The 13,688-nt window shown below is 43.7% G+C and overlaps 1 protein-coding gene across 9 annotated transcripts in view; it reads right to left on the reverse strand.

Annotated features, from left to right (window-relative positions):
- caskin1 (CASK interacting protein 1) overlaps nucleotides 1–9,764 on the reverse strand; it is a 692,879-nt gene extending 683,115 nt beyond the window's left edge. For all 9 annotated transcript variants that reach the window (XM_072559871.1, XM_072559867.1, XM_072559865.1 and 6 more), the window contains exon 1: nucleotides 9,440–9,764. In XM_072559871.1, coding sequence (XP_072415972.1) covers nucleotides 9,440–9,533 — 94 coding nt within the window. In that variant the 5' untranslated portion in view covers nucleotides 9,534–9,764. The remainder of the gene's footprint in view (nucleotides 1–9,439) is intronic.
- Nucleotides 9,765–13,688: the final 3,924 nt, after the last annotated feature.

A 13,688-nucleotide genomic window follows, 5' to 3' on the forward strand; every position in this document is an offset into this window, starting at 1 on the left:
ATACAGTAACAATGGAATCTGTCATGCACCTTTACATTATGATCTGCAAACACAACTACTTCATTTCTCCATGACTTGATATTGAGCGGCAGCTTGTAAACAGTCGGCACCACACAATACTTCCATAGTAGCTGGCCCCCGATATTCAGAATAGAGAATCTCGCATGAGGATGCAAGTGGATGCCTTACAGTGGATGTTCCCCCTGTCATCTACAAGATATGGTGTGGCAACTCATCAAAATTTCTTCAACTGTTTCTTCAGTGACCACGACATTTACCAACCAGCAGAGCAAGGACAGCAGGTACATGGGATCACCACCTCTAAGTTTCCCTCCAATCTTCCAATGAACACATAAGGCAAAAGTGAGGACTGCAGATGCTGGAAGTCAGAGTCTAGATTAGAGTGGTGCTGGAAAAGCTCAGCAGGTCAGGCAGCATCTGAGGAGCAAGAAAATCGACATGTGATGAAGGGCTTTTGCCTGAAATGTCAATTTTCCTGCTCCTCGGATGCTACCTGACCTGCTGTGCTTTTCCAGCACCACTCAAATCTTGACAATGAACACATAATCCTGACATGGAAATGTTGCGATTCTATCATCATCACTGGCTCAAAATTCCGCAGCTCCCTCCCTATCACTGCTTTGGGAGTATTGTGGTTCTGGAAGGCAGCTCATTAGCATTTCTTCATGAGCAATTAATGTTGGCCTTACCAGTGACGCCCACATTCTACGAATAAATAATATTTTAAAAAGAGGCATTTAGAATGAATCACCACTTTTGCCATCCACTTTGCCAATAGTGTTTCTAGGGCAACGCGGGTAGCATACCGAAAGCAGGATGCTCTGGGATGGGGGAATGAAGTAGTCTAAAATGGGAAATATTTGCCGTGGGGCAGAGAAACGAGTGGGAAGTGGAACAAATCAGAAATCTCTTTCCGCCTGTTAATCTAAGCACAGTGGATTCAATAGTCTCATTCCGTATGATTTTATGATTTTTACCATTGTGGAAAGTAAGTGACAAAGCACAAAGCCATCCATCCTAAAGGTAAAAACAATGACTGCAGATGCTGGAAACCAGATTCTGGATTAGTGGTGCTGGAAGAGCACAGCAGTTCAGGCAGCATCCAAGTAGCTTCGAAATCGACGTTTCGGGCAATCCATCCTAAATCTAAGTGCTTCAACAAGCAGCTCGGTTTCCCCATTACTTTCTGATATATTGTGCAATTTTGTAGTATTCCATTTCATTGGTTTGATAGCTTTGTTTAAAATAAAATCTGTATATACTTCCAAAGTATTCTGCAAAACCCACAGTAATTCTCCTTCCTTGGAGTTATAAGCAGTTTTACGACAACATACAATAGGTAAGAAAAATCAATAAGGCTGTGCAAAGCAACTAATTCTGTCCGGGCCAGCGTTCATTTCCTCAATCCGAATCCATCTTTCACTTTCCCTCAGCATGAGACAGTACATTCCACAACCTTCCCCAAAAAAAATCTTTCATTTTCTGAGTTGGATGTTACAATGTTTAAAAGACACTTGGATGAGTACATGAATAGGAAAGGTTTGGAAGGGTGTGGTTCCAAGCGCATGCAGTGGGACTAGTTTAGTTTGGGATTATGTTCAGCCAAGGACTGGTTTGACCTAAGTCATGCAGTTCGGTGCTGTATGACTGTTATGACTCTATGTCTCTTAAACGGTTCTAGAGAATGTTATAAAAAGACTGAATTTAAAATGAGAAGAATAAAAGGCATGCATGTATTCCCTTTTCCTCTCTCCAAGTTTAATAAGTGACAACCAGAAAAAAAAAGTCAAAATTTTGGCGTTTTCAGCTGAGCTGACAAGCTAAGAGATTCTGGAAAGTAGCAGAAAGAGATGTCAACCTAGATGCAGTTGGATGACGGATATTATAAAGGAACATAGGAACAAGTAACTTGAGAGCAGCAGAAAGCCACTCAACTCTTCAACTCTGCTCCATCATTCAATAAGGTCATAGCTGATCTGCTTGTGGTCTTAAGCCCATATAGCCCTTGTCTCCCACGTCTATCAAAAAATCATCCAACTCAACCGAGGATAAATTCAATGGTATAGCTTCCACTGGGGAAGAGAATTCCACAGACTAACACCCCTCTGGGAGAGGAAAATTCTCCTCATCTTCATCATAAACAAGAGATCTCCTATTCTTAAATTGTGCCCCCAGTTTGAGTTTTCCTCACAAGAGGAAACATTGTGCCAGTACACTACCCATCAAGCCCCCTCAGGATTTTATATATTTCCAGAGCATTCAACTCTCATTCTTCTAATTCCAACAGGTACAGGTCAACCTTTCCTCATAGGAGAACCCTCATCATCCCAGGAATAGGTCACACAGAGGTGTCACAGAACCAGCAAACCACGATGGATGGGTGAGGGTGGCACAAGACAGACAGAATTGGCACACTACGACAGCAGGTCTCCTGCAACTTCATACGAAGGTTGCTCACAATCTACTGCCAAGTTTCTAGAAGTTTGATGCTAGTGAGTGCATGAGAATCGGCCACACAAGTATGGTTTTTAACACCATTTTCCTTCCACTCGCTATACAGATCAATCACTGGGTGACAACGTGGCTCAGTGGCCTTCACTCCCACTGTTAAGATAGAATGCATATTGGCTAATATGCAAATCGGAGTCTAGAGACTAGAGAAGAAGACCTTGGCTGACATACCCAGTGCTCCAATGCTGAAGGTGCTGCCTTTTGGATGACACCATTCGATCCAACTATCCACTTCACCCTTGGAGACCGTGGCTTCAGATGTCTGGTTGTGAAAAACTTGTATTCCCTCCTTATATCTAGGCCCTACCTACCCTCTCAGGTATATAATGCCACTGTTGCCAAGCAGAATTGGGAATTCTCCTGGCATTTTGGCTAAAATTAACCTCTTAGCCAATATGCTGAAGCAGGTTTTTTGGTCACTGTCATGTTGCTATTTGTGAGACCTTGCTGTATATAAATGGACTGCCATGTTTCCCACATTACAACAGTGACTCCGTTTCTCATGTATTCTCTTGGTGGGCTGTCCTAAAGCTGTGAAATGCACAATATTAAGAAAGAAAGCCTTCCCCTTCTTCCCTTTCATAACTTTGGGACATTCCAGAGCACTTTACATCCAATGAAGTATTTTGGCAGAAGGCGCTTGATAATACAGAACTGGAAAAGCATACATTTTGTTTATCCTTCTCATCTTGCACTTATCAGGACAATTCACAAGAAGTAAAGGGAAAACCTGTATAAGAAGAGAATGCTAAGTGGAACCACATCAATATTTAGGAACAGGTTAAGTAATTGATCGAAGTAAAGATGAATAAAGCAATTACAGTGGATTCTGATAGGTCAAGGTGTTTCCACAGGGAAAACACCACGGTCTACTTCCTATACACTATAAATTGTTGTTCTTTTTACATTGGCCTTTGATGTGATCGATCCTGATGAATGCAAGATGAAAAGCTTTAGCCAAATTTGTCTTTTTTCAGCAGTATTTAGATTTTGGAAGTGTAGTCACTGTTGGAATGTGAGGAACTGCATAGTCAATTTAGGCAAAACAAGTTGCTGCAGTTAACAAAGTCATCGTAACAAACATTCACACCCTCTACCAATGATGGACAGCAGCAGCAGTATGTACCATCTACAAGATCCACTGCAGAAATCCACCAAGGCTCTTCAGACACCAAGGCTTCCACAGCCACTACCATCTAGAAGGACAAGGGCAGTAGATACATGAGAACACATCCACCTGCAAGATGCCCTCCAAGCCACTCACCATCCTGGCTCGAAAATGTATCACTATTCCTTCTTCGTCACTGGGTCAAAATCCTGGAACTCCCTCCCCAACAATACTGTGGTCTACCTACATCAGATGGACTACAATAGTTCATGAAGGCAGCTCACCACCATCTACTCAAGGGCAGCTATCAGTGGGCAATAAATACTTGCCGGCCAACAACAGCCCCATTCCATGAATGAATAAAAAAAAGGCAATTGATTTAGTGCAATTGCTTCTTTTCCTTAATGCTTATTTAAAGACTCCATTGACTATATAACTGAGACATCACAAGTCTTTGTTTCCAACTGCAGCATCATACACACAGAGTTCAACATGTGCAATCAGAATTAATGATTGAACATTGAATCACGTCAACGTTTAGAGTCATACAGTCATAGAGATGTCCAGCATGGAAACAGACCCTTCGGTCCAACCTAATCTAGTCCCACCTGCCAGCACCCAGCCCATATAGCTCCAAACCCTTCTTATTCATATACCCATCCAAATACCTCTTAAATGTTGCAATTATACCAGCCTAGGCCACTTCCTCTGGCTGCTCATTCCACACACACATCACCCTCTGCGTGAAAAAGTTGCCCCTTAGGTCTCTTTTATATCTTTCCCCTCTCACCCTAAATCTATGCCCTCTAGTTCTGGACTCCCCCACCCCAGGGAAAAGACTTTGCCTATTTATCCTATCCATGCCCCTCATCATTTTGTAAACCTCTATAAGGTCACCCCTCAGCCACCAATGCTCCAGGGAAAACAGCCCCAGCCTCTCCCTGTAGCTCAAATCCTCCAACCTGGCAACATCCTTGTAAATCTTTTCTGAACCCTTTCAAGTTTCACAACATCTTTCCGATAGGAAGGAGACCAGAATTGCACGCAATATTCCAACTGTGGCCTAACTAATGTTCTGTACAGCTGCAACATGACCTCCCAACTCCTGTACTCCTGACCAATAAAGGAAAGCATACCAAATGCCTTCTTCACTATCTTATCTACCTGCGACTCCATTTTCAAGGAGCTATGAACCTGCACTCCAAGGTCTCTTTGTTCAGCAACACTCCCTAGGACCTTACCATTAAGTGGATAAGTCATGCTAAGATTTGCTTTCCCAAAATGCAGCACCTCGCATTTATCTGAATTAAACTCCATCTGCCACTTCTCAGCCCATTAGCCCATCTGGTCCAGATCCTGTTGTAATCTGAGATAACCCTCTTCACTGTTCACTACACCTCCAATTTTGGTGTCATCTGCAAACTTACTAACTGTACCTCTTATGCTTGCATCCAAATCATTTATGTAAATGACAAAAAGTACAGGACCCAGCACCGATCCTTGTGGCACTCCACAGGGCACAGGCCTCCAGTCTGAAAAACAACCCTTCACCACCACCGTCTGTCTTGTACCTTTGAGCCAGTATCCAAATGGCTAGTTCTCCCTGTATTCCATGAGATCTAACCTTGCTAATCAGTCTCCCATGGGGAACCTTGTCGAACGCCTTACTGAAGTCCATATTGAGCACATCTACTGCTCTGCCCTCATCAATCTTCTTTGTTCCTTCTTCAAAAAACTCAAACAAGTTTGTGAGACATGATTTCCCACGCACAAAGCCATGTTGACTATCCCGAATCAGTCCTAGGAATAGGTTAAGCAGGTGGTTGAAGTCAGGATGAATAAAGTAATTACAGGAACAGAGTGGGCACATGGCATTAAGACCCATGTCCATGCAGAGGGTAAAAACTTTACACAACTGTGGTGGGTTGGAGTGAGGAACAACTATTTGCTTCTGTTCACTGTCTTTAATGGATTCTCAGGCACAATTCAGAACTGAGACTGCAATAACAAGTAGAAGGAAGGGGAAGAGGTAGGTTTTCATCAGAGGTGATGTTCTATGCCATTATCCAACTGCAGGAAGAGCTTCTCTCCATGCACATTCTATTTCAATATTTGAAGGGGAACCTGTCCAAAGTAAGGCCACTGATTGCAGCCACATGACAACACCTTTCACATGGTAAAATATCACAATGTAGCATATAGGAGCTCTGTCAGATTAAATCTGACAATGAGCTGGAGGACGGGTGGCCAAAGACTTGCTCAAGGAGGTGCACAAGTCATGAAAAAGTCAGAGAAAGAGAGAAACACACACACACACAATAGTTGGGCTTCTATGGCCTGTATCCACATTGTAATTTCCACATCATTTCCACTGTGATTGTGTTGAAGGTCAAAAGGTATGGAATTGTCACCGCAAACCTCAAACTGGTAAAGTCTGGCAGAAATCCAAGAATCATCCCAATTGAAATAAAATGTACCTTTTAATCTGTTAAGGCATATCACAGCACAGGGGTTGGCATTGCTGCAGTTGGCATTTTATGTTTTATCAATTAGAGGATAAAAATGGTGATTTTAATTCATCATACCAACTTGCAGTGAAATCGTATAACTACACATATGGCATGATCACAAAATAACAATGGAACACAGAGATGCTCTGCAACACTTTGACATGATTTTGGAGTATCATGGAAATAGACAGCATGGAAGGAAACCATTTGGCCCATCGTGTCTTTGCCAGCCAAACAAAAGCTATCAAGACCTATCCTGTTTTCCAGTTCTCAATCTTCAATATTAATGTTAATGCAAATCCAAGTAATTTTTAAACTCTAAGAGCTTTTATGTCTTCAGTTTCAAACCTTTAGGGCCCCTCTCACCATTGTTCTAAATATTTTGTCCCATCCTCTCTGAAAAACACTGTTTCATGATTCAAGGCTGCAGAGTCAGTGACTATGCTCTCAACCAAGAAACTGACCAGTCCGTACCTGTATTATCATGGGAGGTGGGAACAGAACATTGGACTTAGCATCATACACACAGAGTTCAAAATGTGCAACCAGAATTAATGATTAAACAGGGAACCACATCAATATTTAGAAATAGGTTAAGCAGGTGGTCGAAGTCAGGATGAATAAAGCAATTACAGGAACAGAGTGGGTACATGGGATTAATACTTTGGAGAGGTTTGGTCTCCCCTTCATTACAGTTGCACACACCAGACAGAGTTCCCAACTTAATAAAGAAAAATTCTACTAATGTGGATTGTGCTGGCAAAGTCACTCTTTATTGCCCATTTTTATGATCTCCTTGCTATACCACTTCAGAAGGCAATTAAGAGCCAACCATCTTGGGGCTGAATTACATGGGGCTCTGGATTCCCCACCTCCTTGATGAAAAGCACAGGGGTGGGTAAGTCTGCAGCCATGTGAAGGGTTGACTGCTCCCCTTGTACGTGAACAAGTCCCGCCTCAGGGAGATGCAGGCCAATAAGAGATTAGCAGCATTCCAGTACCAGCAGCATCACCAGGAGCAGTGGCCATTACTGGCACTGCACTCAGGACTCAGACAATTGTTCCAGATTCAGCTCATCAAGTGAGAAGGGGTGCTCATGTTGGCTGGCCCCATTGTGGGTATGGTGGGGAGTGGGGGGTCAGAAGTTTGAAGGCTGGGGGTAGGAAAGGCATTAGTTGGAAGAGATAGTCATCACCACACCCCTCCTCCAATCCACCCTCAAAACCAACCCTAACCTAGCTACCTGCTGGGCAGGGCATTTGGCATTAAGCTATTTAAATCCTCAGTTTATCCTCAGAATAAGTTCTATCATCTCCTCAGTTTATTGCTTAATAACCATAACTTGCATCAGTAATAGTAAAATGTCCCTCAATATTTCACAGGAGGAATTATTTTATCAAATTTGACATTTAGCCATCCCTGGTGATATCAACATAGTTAACCAATGATGTATGTTATAACCAATAGCTTAAAGGAGGAGAGGAGGGCGGTAAAGGGTGGTGAGGTTTTGGGAAGAAATTCCAGAGCTTAAGGCATTGTCAGCTGAAGGCTTGGCCACCAGTTATGGAGTACCAATAAGCAAGAAGACAGATTGTGCAGCACAAGAGATTTTCATTAGCTATCTCAAGGAAAGTAGCATCATCATCACAGATATGATCATTATTGATAAACACTGATACAATGTGCATTCAGTCAGTGAACTTAGAAAACTGACAGAGAGAAATCCAACAATTTATTTGCACAGGACCCACATTCAAAATCTACACTCAACAGGGGTCATGCAGAAGTCAAAGGGAGAGTTAATCCACAAAGGCTGTCAACACCAGAAAATAACAAATGAATGCATTGTATGTGAACTTGCTGTGAAATGATAAATCAGTAATGAACTATTTTTAAAGAGATATGGTGTCCTCCCCTGAAAGACCTCCCATGTATCCAATAAATGGATTTTGTGAAACACAACCAGGACGGCTTCACATCTCCAAACTGACAGGTTCTCATTGTGGTAAATAATGCTTCTAACTGACCCCATCATTCTTAATCACAACGTGCTTTATTCACATCAAAATACTTTAACACTCTCCCATAATATTGCCCACACCCTGTACCCTTCAAATGATTATTCTATCCTTTATATTTGGGGAAAAAAGAGTCAAGCTTTAGGCAAGCATACAACTGAAATAGATTTCCCGTCCAATATTATGTTGCACATCATCAAGTTAAGAAATCCTCACCATGTCTTGTTTGAAGGGGTTGCACTTTCATCTCACTTGCAACCAGGATAGACTGGGGAAGACATCACTCCTTTATCCCAGACAACCCTTCCGAAAACACTGTTATTACTACATCAGAGAGTTTGCCAGCTCAAGGTCTCCCTCGTTTCATCCTGGCTAATTTTAGAATTGGGATCTATCATTTAAAGCGCCTCCCTGCAAAAAAGTGCTTCTAATTACCAGAAATGCAGCATCTATCGCTTTGTAATCAACAGGCGCTTGTCAGCCTATCAATCAAGGGGTTAAATCATAAATCGCCCCGGCCATTTGGGGCGTGCGAGCCAGCGAGCATCCGGCTGGAAGTGAACGTCCCAAGAAGGTGGGGGAGCAGCATCGTGTCAAACGAGAGTGCCCGGGTCTAGGGTCACTGCACCTGTCACAGCCAATACCCCCCTCCAAGTCTCCAGCCTCTCCTATCACACACAGCAACTATACCCTACACAGAGTGGGTCAAGCAAGATCTCCAGTTCGTACTTCCTCAGGAGCGACGCTCTGAGCTATTGCCTTGTTCTGGAATTAGCCATTTAACCATTTTAGTCACTGGCCTGATTTTCTCTGGTCGGCCACTTCTTGCTGTAACAGAACAGTGCAACCCGCCAGCAGCACCACCTTCTCCTTGTTCGAAATGATTCACTGTGTGTGTTTGTATCTCGCCACAAACCATCTGCAAATCTCTTGCCCCAGTGATGGGGAATCGAGGATCCCCCAGCATTGACCTCAGCAAACCTCAATGTCCAAAATGCGCTGTTAGCTCAGAGAGCACCGGCTAAGGGAATGCAGGGAGGCTGGTTGAGACAGACAGCACTATTCGGGCTAATGCTACGCTCTCACCGATTACTCCATATCAAGAGTCGCCAACAGCATCTGGAAAGGAGGGGAGCCCATATTGAACAAGAGACCAAACTCCCTCCCCTCCTACTCCACAACAACAGGACATTTGCAAAACACACGTACAAAAAAAACCCCACAGGCACATTCATATCAGCCAATTGAACGGTGTGTAAAGGGTACTCACTCGCTTTGCCTTGTTTCGGCCTTTGCAACAGCTTCTGTACTGCAGGTACATCTTCGGTTTTGACAGCTTGCAGTAATTCCTGATCTTTCCCCATGGCTTGTTGATGTGTGTGTGCGTGTGTGTGTGTGTGTGTATGTATGTATGTGCGTGTTTTTATATCCGATGCATCCTACGTTTTAGGAGCTGGAGAAGAGACAAGAGAGAGAGAGGAAGATTGTGCCTGGCAGTGTGAGTGCATGGAGGCAGGGACAGGGGGAGAGCTACCGATGGGTCATAGGCATAGCCAGCCAACACCTCGCCTCTTGTTTCACAAACCAAAACAGCTCTCTCCCCCACACCTCCCACCCCACCCCCCCCTCCCCCCCCCCTCCCCCGGATTATTTTTAAAAAGGACAACACAAAAGCCTCCCTTTCTGCCTTCCAGGCAGAGCGGTGCCTGCACTAGGTACACAGCGGCGATGCCATGGTTTCTGCCTCAGTCCGTCTTCAGTCCCATCGCTTCCCCGCAGCCGCTGCCTCACTCTCTCTCTCTCTCCCCCCACCAAGAGCTGCTCTCTGCTTTCAATGCTCCTACTCTGCCGCATGGCGGAGGAAGATTGTACAGGATCCAAACCATCACATCCCTCTCATACCAAATAGGACAGATCTTGGGACAAGGCATGTTTATTTAAGGAAGCACTCTTAAAGGAAACCCCTACTAAAGCGGGGAGGGGGGGGGGGGGGGTGGTAGTGAGGGACGACGGTGGAACTAATCCCTGTAAAAGTTTCTGGTTTGTCACCATTTCTGAAATGATCAAATCGTGGTACGTTCCAACGTTTCCCACCACTGCAATATTTATGTTCAATCTTGTACAATTATTGGTCCATAGTCAAGAATTAAACAGGTGAAAGTGCCATTGAAATATTATGCTTGTCACAATATTAATTGATAGAAATAGATGCTGTGACATCAACTTGGAAGAGACTGTTCCAAAGCTTTCTATTATGCAGGATTAAGAATTGCATGATGATGCAGTAATGGTACGCAGCGTTGCCAACTTGCTGTACCAGAAACCAGCGTTACATTTGGCGCTTGCGATATTACGGTAGAAATAGCGCCAATTTGAAATGACAGCGGACTGGCGTCTCCGGAAATGCAATAAACCCTGGGCAAGAAGCAAACGTGGCTTTCATCAATCATCCCTCCCATCAGCACAGCCCTCTCCCACTTCATTACCGCCTCTTCGATTATACGCCTCTACGACTCCAGCTCCATTCCGATTAGCACATGTTATTTATTCACCCCCTTCCCCGCCATGTTAACCAGTTATCATTGAGCAGTCTGGTCATTCTCTGACTGGTTTCTTATCCGGTCAATCCATAATTGAACATCACATCTGTGGTCTGGGCTCAAGTTAGTTATTTGGGAATTAACTCCACACCTGTCTGAAACGCAGTGTCTTATTCTCCATGGGCTATTTTTAATCTGGAAGCAATGCTAATGATGCCCTCTGACTTGGGGCCATACTTGTCATCAAGATTTGTATGTGCACTGTGCACTGGGTGGCAATTAATTTGGAAATGTTTTCAGCGAGTGAGTGATAGGCTCAAAGTGTCTGAACCCCTGTCGTGTGTGCAAATTATCACTGTCATGACGGTTCTAATTTGGGAGACTACACTATCAACGTGTTATTTTCTGTGTGGCATGATCCAGTAACCTCACCATTCACTTGCGTTGTGCACATCATTTGGAGAGCTACAGGTAACAGAGAGGGTTGATGCAGGGAAAGCTGCTGTTGTGGTGTACAGAGACTACTCAAAGGCATTCCAAACAGGTCCATGCAACAGATGTGTTGAAGTAAATCGTGACATGAAAGGGACGGCAGCAAAATGGCGAAAAAAATTGTCTGAGTGGTAAGAAAAAGAATGTAATGGGTATTTTTTAGACTGAGAAGATGTTTGTAATTGAGTTCCCCAGGGGTTAGTATTGAGACCCTTGCTTTCCTGTTACATGTATAAATGACGTAGGTTTGGGTGTACAGGGGACAACATTATGGTATACAGATGACACAAAACTCCAATAAACTGCAAACTGTGAGCATTCACAGAGTCATAGGGATGCACGCACAAAAGCAGACCCTTCGGTCCAATTTGTCCATACTGACCAGATATCCTAAATTAATCTAGTGGCATTTCAGCCATCCCTTTAAACCTATCCTATTCATGTCCTCATCCAGATGCCTTTAAATGATGTATTTGTCCCAGCCTCCATCACTACTTCCAGCAGCTCATTTCATACATGCACCACCCTCTGGTGTGAACAAGTTACCCCTTAGATGTCTTTTATATCTTTAACCCCTCACCTTAAACCTATGCACTCTAGTTTTGGGCTCCCCTACCCTGGAGGTAAAGACCTTGGCAATTTACCCTATCCATGCCCCTCATGATTTTATAAACTTCTGTAAGGTCACCCCTCAGTCTCTGACACTCCAGGGAAAATAGCCCCAGCCTATTCAGCCTCTTCCTATAGCTCAATCCATTCACCCTTGGCAAGATACTTGTAAATCTTTTCTGAACCTTCTCAAGTTTCACAACATCCTTCCTACTGCATAGAGACCAGAATTGCACACAATACTCCAAACGTGGCCTAACCAATATCCTGCAGAGCCACAGCATGACCTCCCAATTCCTCTACTCAATGCACTGATCAATAAAGGCAAGCATACCAAATGCCTTTTTCACTATCCTAACTACCTGTGATTTCACTTTCAAAGAATCATAAACCTGCACTCCAGGGTCTCTTTGTTCAGCAACACCACCCAGGACCTTATCATTAAGTGTATAAGTCCCGTCCTGTTTGCCTTTCCAAACTTCCTCACCTTTATCTAAATTAAACTTCATCTGCCACCTCCTTGGCCAATTGGCCCATCTGATCAAGTTCCCATTGTACTCTGAAGTAACCTTGTTTGCTGTCCACTACACCTACAATTTTGGTGTCATCTGCAAACTTACTAACCATATCTCCTATGTTCACATCCAAATCATTTATATAAATTTGGAAAAGCGGTGGACCCAGCACTGATCTTTGTGCATACTGTTAGTCACAGGCCTCCAGTCTGTGATACACTGGTAGAAAGCCCATGTGGATGTGTTCTGAAGGGTAATATTCTAAGGGGTGTGCAGAAGCAGCCAGACCTGGGTATATATGTGAATAAGCCATTGAAGTTAGCAGTGCAGGGAGACAGTTGTTGCTAAAGTATACAGCAAACTAGCCTTCGTTAAGAAGGTCATAGAGCACAAGAGCAAGAGCCACACAGGACACTGGGAGAATGTTAGATGGAAAGTTGCATACAGTTCTGAGTGGCACATTTTATAGGAAAAATGTAAACATGTTGGAGACAATTCAGAGGAAACGTTTTTACGCATGTTTTACTACCTTTTTGGGAGGTGGACGTGCCTGGCTAGGTTAGGTTCTCTTTTGTTGGAGATGGTCATTGCCTGATGTGGCACAAATATTACTTGTGAAGTGTCAGCTCAAATTTGGATATTGCCCCAAAAGAACACAGAAAATACTGTTAAAACGCAACAAATCATTTCTTTGCCCATCCCGAGTTGCCCTTGAGAAGGTGATGGTGAGCTGGCTTCCTGAAATCCTGCGGTCCATTTGATTCAGGTGGACCCACAATGCCTTTAGGGATTGAGTTCCAGGCTTTTATTTCTAAGTCAGGATGGAGTGTGGCTTGAAGAGGTACTTGCAGGGGGTGGTGTTCCCATGAACTTGCTGTCCCAGTCCTTCTAGATGGTAGTGGTCATGGTTTTAGAAGGTGCTGTCAAAGAAGCCTTGGTGATCTTTTGCAGTGTGTCTTCTAGATGGAACACATTGCTTCTACTGAGCGTCAGTAGTGGATGGAGTGGATGTGACGCCAATCAAGTGGGCTGCTTTTTCCTGGATGGTGTCAGGTTTCTTGAGTATTGTTTGGAAAGGACTAATTTAACAAGTGGGGAATATTCCATCACATTCCTGATGTATGCCCTATTGATAGTGGACAGGCTTTGGGCTGTCAGGAGATGAAATATTGATGCAGTGTTCCTAGCCCCTGACCTGCTGTTGTAGCCACTGTATTTGACTGGCTTGTACTATTCAGTTTCTGGTCAATGGCTACTCCCAGGAAATTGCCTGGATGGGGATTCTGTGATGATAATCAAATGGTTAGGTTATCTTTTGTTGGAGATGGTCATTGCCTGATGTGGCACAAATATTACTTGTGAA

This window comes from Chiloscyllium punctatum, chromosome 40 (genome assembly GCF_047496795.1).
Source record: "Chiloscyllium punctatum isolate Juve2018m chromosome 40, sChiPun1.3, whole genome shotgun sequence".
Taxonomy (NCBI): domain Eukaryota; kingdom Metazoa; phylum Chordata; class Chondrichthyes; order Orectolobiformes; family Hemiscylliidae; genus Chiloscyllium; species Chiloscyllium punctatum.